We start from the raw sequence: 12,489 nt of genomic DNA on the forward strand, positions 1-12,489 counted from the left end.
GGCATGTTGGCAAGAGCCTGTAACCCCAGCTACTCAGGAGGCTGAGGCAGGAGAATCGCTTCAATGTGGGCGGCAGTGGCGGCAGTGAGCCGAGATCTCACCACTGCACTCCAGCCTGGGCAACAGAGTGAGACTCCGTCTCAAAAAAGAGACGGGCATTTGGAAGGCCGAGGCGGGTGGATCACGAGGTCAAGAGATCGAGACCATCCTGGTCAACATGGTGAAACCCCGTCTCTACTAAAAGAAATAATACAAAACATTAGCTGGGCATGGTGGCACATGCCTGTAGTCCCGGCTACTCGGGAGGCTGAGGCAGGAGAATTGCCTGAACCCAGGAGGCGGAGGTTACGGTGAGCCGAGATCGCGCCATTGCACTCCAGCCTGGGTAACGAGAGCGAAACTCCGTCTCAAAAAAAAAAAAAAGAGACAGGCAAACAGGGCAGGGAAGTGAACCTGGCCCAGGCTGGCACAAAGTCCTGACCCCACAACACAACTCACAAGCTGGCTAGGCTGCCTCCTGATGCCTGGAACTTTCCAGAAGGGCCCCAAAGTGGGCAGGAGGAAGCTTGCACAACCCGAAGCAGGGAGGAGGAAGCTTGGTTATTAAGTTCTGACTCCACAGGTGAGAGAGAACATGGTGAGTAAGGCAGTAATTGTTCTAAAGTTGTAAAGGGCTGGACACAGTGACTCACGCCTGTAATCCCACCACTTGGGGAGGCCGAAGATGGGTGGGTCACCTGAGGTCAGGAGTTCAAGACCAGCCAGGCCAACACGGCAAAACCCTGTTCCTACTAAAAACACAAAGTTAGCCATGTGTGGCGACAGACGCCTGTCTTCCCAGCTACTCGGGAGGCTGATGCACAAGAATCGCTTGAACTCAGGAGGCACAGTTTCCAGTGAGCTGAGATTGCGCCACTGCACCCCAGCCTGGGCAACAGAGCAAGACTCTGTCTCAAAAAATTAAAACAGGCCGGGCGCGGTGGGCTCTCTCCTGTAATCCAAGTACTTTGGAGGCCAAGGCAGGCAGATCACCTGAGGTCAGGAGTTCAAGACGAGGCTGACCAACATGGTGAAACCCCGTCTTAAAAAAGAAAAAAGAAAAAAAAAAATAAATAAAATTAAATATAAAATATAAAATAAGATAGGGCCAGGTGCAGTGGCTCACACCTGGAATCCCAGCACTTTGGGAAGCCAAGGTGGGCAGATCACCTGAGGTCAGGAGCTTAAGATGAGCCTGGCCAACATGGTGAAACCCCATCTCTACTAAAAATACACAAATTTTCCGGGCGTGGTGGCAGGGGCCTGTAATCCCAGCTCCTTGGGAGGCCGACTCAAGAGAATCATTTGAACCCAGGAGGCAGAGGCTGCAGTGAGCTGAGATCGTGCCACTGCACTCCAGCCTGCGTGACAGAGCAAGACTCGCTCTCGAAAAAAAAAAAAAAAAAAATCAAAAACAACAAAATAAAAACACACGTACCCTCTGACTCAATTCCACTCCAAGGAATTGAGGCCATCCCCCATGTGTGCCAAGATGTGGATGGAGGAGGATGTTCACTGCAACTTTGTATCTAATGGCAAAAATTAAATAACCAAATAGCTCAGCAGCAGGAATAAATTCGTAAATAAGTTACAGTATATCCAGATGAAAGGTCTTCCCCAAAGCCATTGCAAGAACGAGGAAATTACAGTGTCATTACCCGACCATCACAGAGCTGTTAAATGACAAACTGGCTGTGTACGATGGTTCATGCCTGTAATCCCAGCCTGTAATCCCAGCATTTTGGGAGGCCGAGGCGGGTGGATCACGAGGTCAAGAGATCGAGACCATCCTGGTCAACATGCTGAAACCCCGTCTCTACGAAAAATACAAAAAAATCAGCTGGGCATGGTGGCGCGTGCCTGTAATCCCAGCTACTCAGGAGGCTGAGGCAGGAGAATTGCCTGAACCCAGGAGGCGGAGGTTGCGGTGAGCCGAGATCGCGCCATTGCACTCCAGCCTGGGTAACAAGAGCTAAACTCCTTCCCAAAAAAAAAACACAAAAAAAAAAAGATCAGGAGTTCGAGACCAGCCTGGCCAAGATGGTGAAACCCCCGTCTCTACTAAAAATGCAAAAATTAGCCAGGAGCCTGTAATCCCAACTACTCAGGAGGCTGAGGCAGGAGAATGGCTCGAACCCCGGAGGCGGAGGTTGCAGTGAGCCGAGATCACACCATCGTGCACTCCAGCCTGGGTGACAGGGCGAGACTCCGTCTCCAAAAAAAAAAAAAAAGGAAACAAGACTAAAAGCTTGCTGCGCCCCCCGAGCTGCCCGCTTGCTACCCTACCCCATTGTGCCATTCGGGGGCTCTCTTTCAGGGTTCAGAACGCTGCCTGGAGGCACGGCAGGGCAGAAACTCACTCCCGCTGGGTTTCAGGAGTGTTGTTCTCCACTTGGCTTAGGGACAGTAACTTCGGGGTAGAAACCAGGCTTTTAGGGGCTCAGCGAGGACCATGTAAGCCTTGAACCAAGAGGGACCTACAGCAGGAAGAGGGTGTGCCTGCAGGGGCCTGACAGGACCTGGGGGGAAGGAAGTGAGCAACTGCTCTGCCTTCCTGGGGGCAGCCACAGCTCTTGCTCGGCTCATCTCAGCGCCTCTGCGGCAACCCCAGATGCGGCCACGACAGACAAACAGCGGGAGAGATGGGAGGAAGGAAAAACCGAGGCGGGAGGATCCCAGACACGGTGGAGACGCAACCCCAGGCGGGGGGGCGGCGGCATGGACGGCACCTCGAGGGTGTCCCACCACGAGGGACGTGGGACGGGTGGAGGACTTTGTGACAGCGGAACTCTGCCCTGCGACTCAGCTGTGCCACCGCTAAGGACAGACCCTAGAGGAGCACTTCGGGGGTAGGTGAGGTGGACATGATTGCCACAAAGACACCACCATCACGGTCTCTACCACTTTCCCTTGTGGTCTCAGGAGGGCACGGGGCATCTTTGGAGGCTGCGTCACCAGGCACGGATCCGCCATGTTGGCAGCTAAGAAAGGGAGCACGTGTCTTCCTGGGCTCTGAATTTCTCAGCTTTCAATTTATTTTATTTTAGTTTTTTTTTTTTTTGAGACACAGTCTTGCTCTGTCACCCAGGCTGCAGTTCAGTGGTACAATCTTGGCTCACTGCAGCCTCGACCTTCTGGGCTCAAATGATCCTCCTACCTTGGCCTCCCGAGTAGCTGGAACTACAGGCATGCGCCACCACGCCCGGCTAATGTTTTAGCTTTTTTGTAGAGATGGGGTTCTTGCTATCTGGCCCAGGCTGGTCTCGAACTCCCAACCTCAAGCAATCCTCTTACCTCGTCCTCCCAAAGTGCTGGGATTACAGGCATGAGCCACGGCGCCCAGGCTGTTTCTAAGACAGTAATGTCCGACACAATCCACACAGACACAGGCTCTTGGATCATTCTGGAAGATGTAAAGGGGTCCTGAGATCCGTCTGAGTCCAAGAACCTCTGACCTGGAAAGACTCCAACACAGCGCTCTGGGGACCTGTTCCAGCACATTCCAGATGGAGGGAGAGATGGGAGGAAGGAAAACCTAGTTTCTCTCGAAACCCAGACATACCAACTGAAGCCAGAGTGAGCATGCAATCTAATTGACCGGCTACGTCCACGGGGACAACGCGGCCTGCACCTGGCTTGTTTTGGTTTGTTGTTTTTGTTTTTGAGATGGGAATCTCACTCTGTAGCCCAGGCTGGAGTGCAGTGGCATAATCTCGGCTCACTGCAAACTCCGCCTCCCAGGTTCAAGCGATTCTCCTGCCTCAGCCTCCTGAGTAGCCGGGATTACAGACGCGCACCACCACGTCTGGCTGCTTTTGTAATTTTTAGAGATGGGGGGGCGGGTTTCACCATGTTGGCAGGCTGGTCTCGAACTCCTGACCTTAGGTGATCCACATGCCTCAGCCTCCCAAAGTACCGGGATTACAAGCATGAGCCGCCACCCCTCTTGCGTACCAGCTTTTATAAATCAAGTTTTATTGGAACAAAGCCACACCCACACATTTACAGATTGTCTACAGCTGCTTGGGACCGGGACAGCAGCGGTGAGTAATCCTAACAGAGACCCCACCCTCTACTGGGGAGCCTTCCTGGGGGAGGGATGCCACAGTGAGTGGGAGCTGATGGCAGGGGCCCTCCCTCCTGCAGCCAGAGGGGCAGGTCTCTGCAAGGGGGCCATGCAGCAGGGACACCCGAGGCATCACTGTGACAAGTGACCCTTCCAAGGCCGTTCCTGAGACACCATTTCGACTAAGGCATCACACTGATCTCAATACTGCCTTGGAGGAATGGAAGTGTCTGGGGATACTTGTTGTTGTCATGCCTGGTAAGGAAAGGGTGCTCGTGGCATGAAGTGGGTGGAGGCCAGGGGCACTGCTCAGCACCCTGCCGGGCCCAGGACGGCCCCAGCCAGAGGATGATCTGGCCCCGAACACCCACAGTGCGAGCGGGAGAGACCCTGTGCTGAGTGATTTATTTCACTTTGACCGTGAGCCTGGCACGGGGCTCCCTCCACCCTTCACATCCATAACCTCACTGAATTCACACTGCGCTGCACCGTGGTGGCCATCAGCCCTGTCTGAAATGAGATGGCGTGGGAACTGGCGAGTCTCTGGTCAGGGACGCCAAAAAGATGATGTATAGTACAGGATGTTGTACCTGAGCAGGTTAAAGGGGCCGCAGAGGACAGCTATTGTTATTCTGATGTGCAGCCAAATAAAAAAAAGACTGGCCGGCGCCGTGGCTCACACCTCTAATCCCAGCACTCTGGGAGGCCGAGACGGGCGGATCACGAGGTTAAGAAATCGAGACCATCCTGACCAACATGGTGAAACCCTGTCGCTACCAAAATACAAAAACTAGCTGGGTGTGGCAGCGTATGCCTGTAGTCCCAGCTACTCAGGAGGCTGAGGCAGGAGAATTGCTTGAACCCAGGAAGCAGAGGTTGCAGTGAGCCGAGATTGCGCCACTGCACTCCAGCCTGGCGCCTGGCGACAGAACAAGACTGTCTCCAAAAAAAAAAAAAAAAAGATTGGGAGGTGCTGCAGATGCCTCTCCCGTTGCCTAGGCAGGGGCCAGCTGCTCTGATCAGCTCCCTGCCTTTCTGCCAATCAAGCGACATCACCGCCACCCTATTCAGCCCAAGTGAGACCACCACGAGATCCCACATGTTCCAGGGCAAACCCAACTCTCTTCTGCTCCGAGGTCTCCATCCACCTCACTGCACACCTTGGGCCACTAGGCCAGGTTTCTTTAAGCAGCAAAAAAAGGATTATGAAGACTCTAGAACATTCTTTTTTTTTTTTTTTTTTTTTTTTTGAGACCGAGTTTGTCTCTTTCGCCCAGGCTGGAGTGCAATGGTGCGATCTCAGCTCATTGCAACCTCCCCCTCCCCAGGTTCAAGCAATTCTCCTGCCTCAGCCTCCTGAGTAGCTGGGATTACAGGCACGTGATCTACCGTGCCTGACTAATTTTTATATTTTTAGTACAGACAGGGTTTCACCATGTTAGCCAGGCTGGTCCCGAACTCTTGACCTCAAGTGATCCACCTGCCTCGGCCTCCCAAAGTGCTGGGATTACAGGCATGAGCCACCACGCCTGGCCTACTCTAGAACATTCTGTGAAGACAATAGCCTGTTAGTGCCCACTGGGAACAGCATTGCTTTCTATCATATTAGCCTGGACGGCTGCAGACTTCAGGCGCTGGGAGGGGCTGCTGGTGCCTCCGTCCCCACTCCCCTCTGCTGTCCGGACCGTCCTGCAGCCAGGTCCCTTTCCCAGCCGTGAAAGTGGGAAAATTGCATCACCTCTCTGAGGCCCGGAAGACAGAAGCAACGACACGGTCTCTTCAAAGCTACATCGTGGGGAACAGCCACAGGGGAAGGGGACTGAGAGGCGGTCATGAAGGTTACATAGGAACATGGAATCTTTTCATAACTACCAGAGGTGACCTGGGAGACGCATTTCATGTTGCAAGCCCAGCCTCAGAAACTCAAGTCCCAGGTTCAAATCCCGGTTCCCTGTTCAGTACTGCTGAGTTCCAGCAGGGCTAGGGCCAGGTGTCATCACTGCCGACATCCTGACAAAAGCACAATACACGTGGCTGAGCGCAATGGTTCACACCTGTAATCCCAGCACCTGGGGAGGTCGAGGTAGGTGGATCACCTGAGGTCAGGAGTTTGGGACCAGCCTGGCCAACATGGGGAAACTCCGTCTCTACTAAAAATACAAAACAATTAGCCAGGCGTGGTGGTGGCCGCCTGTAATCCCAGCTACTCAGGAAGCTGAGGCAGGAGAATCGCTTGAACCTGGGAGGTGAAGGTTACAGTGAGCTGAGGTCAAATCATTGCACTCTAGCCTGGGCAGGAACGAAACTCTTCCTCCAGAGGAAAAAAAAAAAAAAAAAAAGCACAATGTATGTGTCTAATTAACATACGTGTTATATGTGTTCCTGTCATTGCCACACTAAACTTAAGAGATGTGGCAGACACTATTGTACGAATCAAGTATTACGTTACAAATGAAGGCAGACAAGGGTTTTGGGTTGCATGGATGTAGACATTTGTCAAAATTATTCAAATGGCCTAACACCCGCTTCACTGTATACAAAGTTTTTAGACCAGACATGGAACCTCACACCTGTAACCCCAACACTATGGGAGGCCGAGGCAGGAGGGTCCCTTGACCCCATGAGACCACCCTGGGCAACATAAGACCCCATCTCGCCGGGCGCGGTGGCTCACGCCTGTAATCCCAGCACTTTGGGAGGCCGAGGCAGGCGGATCACAAGGTTAAGAGATTGAGACCATCCTGGCCAACATGGTGAAACCCCGTATCTACTAAAACTACAAAAATTAGCTGGGCATGGTGGCATGTGCCTGTAGTCCCAGCTACTCGGGAGGCTGAGGCAGGAGAATTGCTTGAACCCGGGAGGTGGAGGTTGCAGTGAGCCGAGACCATGCCACTGCACTCCAGCCTGGCGACAGAGCAAGACTCTGTCTCAAAAAAAAAAAAGATCCCATCTCCACAAAAGATACAAAGATTAGCCAGGCGAGGTAGTACATGCCTATAGTCCTAGCTACTCGGGAGGCTGAGGCTGGAGGACTGCTTGAGCCCAGGAGGTTGAGGCTGTAGTGAGCTGGGACTGTGCCACAGCACCAGCCTGGGCAGAGTAAGATCCTGTCTCAAAAAGAAAAAACAAATACTGAACTCTAGTGACTGATGGCGTGGTTTCAGTAGGGAAGGGTAAGGTGGAGTGGGGTCTGAAGTTTACTATGAAATGCATCCTGGCAGGATGGACTGATGAGCGGAAAGACAGAGAGGGCGTCATGAGAAAACCCATGCGTCAGAATGCCGATGGTAAAATCCACGGCAGTTGTGTTTACGTGTTTCCCCTTTCCTCTATGGTTAAAAGGCAAGAATTAAAATGCCAGCTCCGTGGCCGGCACAGAGCGCGGACTCAGCATCATCCCCTCTCCTGCATTTGGGAGGTGAGAGTCCAACCCGCCATTGAGCTAAGCCATGAACTTAGCAGGTCCCAACTGAAATGCAGCCTCCTGTGCTGACCCAACAGACCGAGCGCAAATCAAAATCAGTTTGGAAGGCACAAAGGAAGCACGCATGGCAGGAGGGAGGAAGAGAGCGCCAGGCGGAGCTCCTCGGTGGAGCCCGGCCCTGCCTCTCCCCAGCCTCTCCCCGGCGCACACGCACGCGGCTGTACCGTCAGCTCCCCAAGTTCTCTCGACCAGGGCAGGGCAGGTTAACTCAGATTCTTAAGACTCAAGTCATCATGTCTCTTACGGGAAGAGCGCTAAGGAAGGTCTCCTACGGCTCGCAAGCCAGAAAAATTAATCATCAGGTCTCATCTGGAGTGAGCAGGCAGGAACCTCCCAGCCCCCAAAAAACCTGGCCCGGGGCGGTGTTTATTTTGCAAACTAGACACCAGATGGCAGCAGTACCCGGTTCAAAATCCAACAACACAGTGGGGTACACGCAGCCCAACTGACGACTTTTAATCCAGTTCCAGCCGTCTACACCCGTCCTCACCGTCCAACCAACTCCAGCTGACGGGACCCACACCTTCGATCACACCGTCTCATCCTGCCGGGAAACCACGCTCGCAGGAGGTGCCCACAGTCCCCCAACAAAGACACCAACCAAAGTAGAACCCCCCACCCAGGTGTCAATGGAGGAAGCATCCCAAACGTGGCAGCTATGAAATCAAAGGTGGCCATTTTAAACGCAACGAGGGGCTTGGGAAAGAACAGAACAGAGGGAGACACAGGCGGGCCGGCAGACCCCTGGGGACCAAGCGCCCCAGGTCACCAGCAGCGGCAGCACAGCAGGCCCAGAGTGGCGGAAATTCCTGATTAGCAAGCGCCATCCCCAGACTCTGAATAAGCTAATCCAAATTTCTAGAAAAAACACTCTGGAGGTCTGACGCTTAACCCGCACAGGCTGTGAGCCATCAGTGGTGGATGTTTAAAAAAGAAAACCTGGTCCCTTCCGTCCTAGCTATGGGATAGGTCCTGGGCCCTTTCTCGAAAATTCCTCAGCCTTCCATCGGCCACCTCCAAAACTTCTTTCTCTAGCCATTATTTTCAAGGAGAGCTTTAAAAAAAGAAGAAGAAAGTTTAAAAGCCCTGACTCTATAGATTCGAAGGCCAGCCGCCAGCCCAGCGTGTCAATCTGCGAGTCCTGCCTTTGTTCCTTCCTCTCGCAGGCATTTGAGGTTTCTGTGGACTTCTTCCGGGAGAGGTGAAGTGGGACCGGACGAGGTTGGGGGGGGAGGTGGGGGGGAGAAAGTATCGGTGGTGGCTGCAGAAGCGCGGGGCCTGGACCAGGCACAGAACAAAGGTGTTGGAGGCGGGTGTACCTGTTTGCCTCTGTAGAACAGCCTCTGCAAGCCTGGCTCCACGTGGAACAGCTCCTGGATCTTCCGCCGCAGCTCCTCCACCTTGGTTAGCCTGGACAGCGAGTCCACCGTGTGGGTTTGCCTCCCGTCCATGGTCCGAACCTGGATCCACATGGTGTCGGCGCTGAGGGGAGGGACAGCAAAAACCTCAGATCAGTTTTACCAGCACCTCCAAGCCATGCCATGCTTTAAGAAGTTGGGGTAGCTTTTGTCCTGTCTGTGGACACCAGGAAACTCCCAGGATGCCCTCCCAGTTTCCATATACAGCCAGACCCCGGCCAGGTCCAGACACAGTAAATAAAGGACTTAATGCATTAAGGACTAGCCAAGTGTTGAAGATTGAAAACGGAGGAGAATGAAAAGACGGAATTGAAAGGAAAGCAAAAGGGATCTCAGACCACCCAACCCAACCTACCCCTCCTTCCCAGAGGAAAACACCCACGACCAGAGGAGGAAGGAGGCCTGGGCCAAGTGGCCCAGTTGGTTCGTTTATTCATTCATTCATTGATTCATTCATTCCTCGGATTCCTATTTACGGAAGAGGGAATCCCAAAAGTCCAGCGCGGGCTGGAACTTCAGAAGTCCCGGGGGAACTCAACCAAGTACGACTGAGAGAGAAGGATCCCACCCGAGACCCGCCGGCCCCGGGACCCCTCGGGTGCCCGCGCCCCCCCCCCTTCCCGCCCCCCCCCCGCGCGCGTGCGCGACCGGGCCCGCCCCGCGGTGGCCATGGCAACCGGCCGCCCCGCCCCGCCCCGTCCCCCCCACTACGTGCGCCCCGCGACTCACCTCGGCCCCCAACCCCCCGTGGCTTGCCTTCTCCCTGGCCCCAAACCCCCAGCGTCCCTCCCGCACTCCCACCGGCCCGTGCGGGTCGCGCTATGGAGCCCACGCCCACCCCCGCGCGCCGGGACGACCGAGGGGCCCAGCTCGCCAAGTCCCGCCCCCCTTCACTTGAGCCGCCTCTTATTGGCTGCGCCGCACCCGGCCGCCCCGCCCCGCTCGCTTCCCATTGGCCCAGACGCACCCGGGGAACTCAGGGCGCGCGAAATCGGGCTCGGGCGCGACAATTGAATCGCGGGGCACCCCGCGCGCAGGCGCGGAGCCTGACATCCTCCCCGGCCGCTCGCCTGGACCTCCCCCACCTGGCGCGCTCGACCCCCCGCCCCGCTCCGCTGGTCCCGGCTGGAGCCGGGTATGTGCCGGGGAGCGACCCCCGAGCGTTAGGCGGAAGGGGAGGCCTTGGATCCCGGGACAGTGTGCGGGACCCGCGTGCGCCCGCGCCGGTAGCGCGGGAAAGTTTTGCAAAGTCCCCGAGCCCAGTGTGCCCGGCCCGGGCTGGTACCCCGACCCGGCCCGCCCGCTCACCTCTCCAGTCACCGCGAACCCCTCGTCTGCCTGCGCGCCTGGCCCGGCTGGGGATGGTGATGGAGCCGCGTGCGTGGCCCGGACCCTGCGCGGACGTGCGTGCGACTCGAAGTGCCCACTCGGCAAACGCTGCCCGCCGCGCTGCCAGCTGCTCTGATTTTTTTCCCGCGAAAACTCGGCATTTGGGAGTTGCGGGGCCGCAGGAGGCCGTGCCGGGGGCGGGCGCCTGCCTCCTGATTGGCCGGCGCAGTGGCGGGAAGCGAGAAAGAGGGTGGGGGGCGCCCCCGCCTCTGTCCACGGCGCCTCCGCCCAGCGGGCCGCGGCTCCGCCCAGCCCTGCGCGCTCCGCAGGGCGCGCCCAGCGGGCAAAGGGGCTGCGTGGCAGGGCCTGGTCACCCCCCGCACGTGGGCCCCCCTAGGAGCCTTGGGGACCCCCCAGGGTACAGACCTCTCAAGTCCAAGTCCGTTCGCAGCCCCCCGCTCAGGCACGCATTGACCAGTAGGTCTAAGAAGGCCAGAATCAATGTGGAAATACTGTGAGGGAATGTGGGGGGCCCCTAGGAGACCACCTGCACCCTGATGGCTGGCCTGACCGCCCCAAGCCCCACTGCCTGGCATCAGGTCCTGCCAACGCTCCCCACCCTACCCACCCGCAGGGCTTGTTTGCTGTCTTTTCCCGCCTCGTTTTCCCGCCTTCTCCGAGCAGTCCAGGCGGGCAGGGCTGCCCTGCCCCCTCCGCCCTGTCTATTCCACTCTGACCAGTCCTGGCGGGCACACGAGTCACCCGTGGCTGGACACCTACAAAGCAGCAGGACAGGTTGCTCAGAGCTGCGGGGCCCAGCAGTGTACATGGCAGACCCAGCTGGTGGTCTCAGGGAGGGAAAATTCCTATCTGGGGGAGACAGGCAAGAAGTGAATAAATAAATCAGATAATTTCAGACGATTCCTTATAGGAGAGAGGGACCAGCGGCCACGTGGAGGGGGGGCGGGGAGAGAGAATACTCTCTCATTGGGGCCACGGCGGTGGGCCTTGCTGAAGAGATGACATTTGAGCTGGGATGGGAGATGAGACTCCAAGGACAGATGGGTCTAGGAGGGAAGGTCAAACCCAGAGGCCGGAAAAGGCTTAGAGGTGTCCAGGGAGCAGGAAGGGGCTGCTGTGGTTGGGGCCCACCAAGCAAAGGGGAGGGGGAGCTGAGGTCAGAGGGGTGATATATAATACCTTGAAGGCCACCGGGGAGGACTTTGGTCTTTAGCTGGAGATCTGTGAGCAGAAAAACGTTGAGTTCCCACTTAGCTTTTTATAACAGTTTCTTCAGCATTGTATTAAGCCTCCTCTATCTGGTCAGCGGGACTTCAGCTGTGTCCCTACATAGGAGACAGAATCATGGCTCCCAAAGATAGGCGCCTGTAGACCCCCACGTCCTCAGCCCCAGGATCTGTGCCCGACACAGCTAAAAGGACTTTGCAATTTCGAAGGTGTGATTACGTTAATGATTTTGTGTTGGGGAGCGTCTCCTGGGAGATCCAGGTGTCCCCAATGTTCTTAAGAGGTCCTAATAAGTGAAAGAGGCATATGAAAAGGTCAAAGTCAAAGGTGATGGGAAAGTGGAAGCAGGCTTTGGAATGATCACGTCAAGAGGCAAGAAAGCTGGGCAGCCTCGGGTGGCTAGAAAAAGCAAGAAACAGACTCCTAGAGCCCGCCCTGCCCCTAAAATTTATTTCAGACTTCTCACCTCCCAAATTGTAAGATAAGAAATGTGTGGGCCGGGCATGATGGCTCACGCCTGGAATGCCAGCACTTTGGGAGGCCAAGGCGGGTGGATCGCTAGAGGTCAGGAGTTCCAGACCAGCCTGATCAACATGGTGAAACCCCTTCTCTACTAAAAATACAAAAATTAGCTGGGCATGGTGGTGTGTGCCTATCATCCCAGCTACTCAAAAGATTGAGGCAGGAGAATCATTTGAACCCCGGAAGCGGAGGTTGCAGTGAGCTGAGATGGAGCCACTGTACTCCAGCCTGGGCGACAGAGTGAGACTGTCTACAAAAAAATAAATATGTGGTTTCCAGCCACTAGCTTGAGGTCCTTTGTCGGAGCAGCCTTGGGAAACTCCTGCATTCTAATCCACGATGTCCAAATGGTGCTCCGTTCATTGTCTGCAACCTCAGTA

At 55.6% G+C, this 12,489-nt stretch overlaps 2 protein-coding genes across 2 annotated transcripts in view; one reads left to right on the forward strand and one right to left on the reverse strand.

Annotated features, from left to right (window-relative positions):
- The window catches only part of UHRF1 (ubiquitin like with PHD and ring finger domains 1), a 48,259-nt gene extending 38,604 nt beyond the window's left edge, over positions 1-9,655 (reverse strand). Inside the window, exon 1 of the mRNA XM_032252488.1 lies at positions 8,912-9,655. Coding sequence (XP_032108379.1) covers positions 8,912-9,064 — 153 coding nt within the window. The 5' untranslated portion in view covers positions 9,065-9,655. The remainder of the gene's footprint in view (positions 1-8,911) is intronic.
- An 85-nt stretch (positions 9,656-9,740) lies between these two features.
- Positions 9,741-11,255, forward strand: LOC116532732 (nascent polypeptide-associated complex subunit alpha, muscle-specific form-like). The gene has a single exon (XM_032252183.1). The coding sequence runs from the start codon at positions 9,832-9,834 to the stop codon at positions 10,855-10,857; it is 1,026 nt and encodes a 341-aa protein (XP_032108074.1). The 5' UTR covers positions 9,741-9,831; the 3' UTR covers positions 10,858-11,255.
- The last annotated feature ends 1,234 nt before the right edge of the window (positions 11,256-12,489 follow it).

This window comes from Sapajus apella, unplaced genomic scaffold (assembly GCF_009761245.1).
Source record: "Sapajus apella isolate SASKATOON/1434 unplaced genomic scaffold, GSC_monkey_1.0 scaffold77, whole genome shotgun sequence".
Classification (NCBI taxonomy): Eukaryota; Metazoa; Chordata; class Mammalia; order Primates; family Cebidae; genus Sapajus; species Sapajus apella.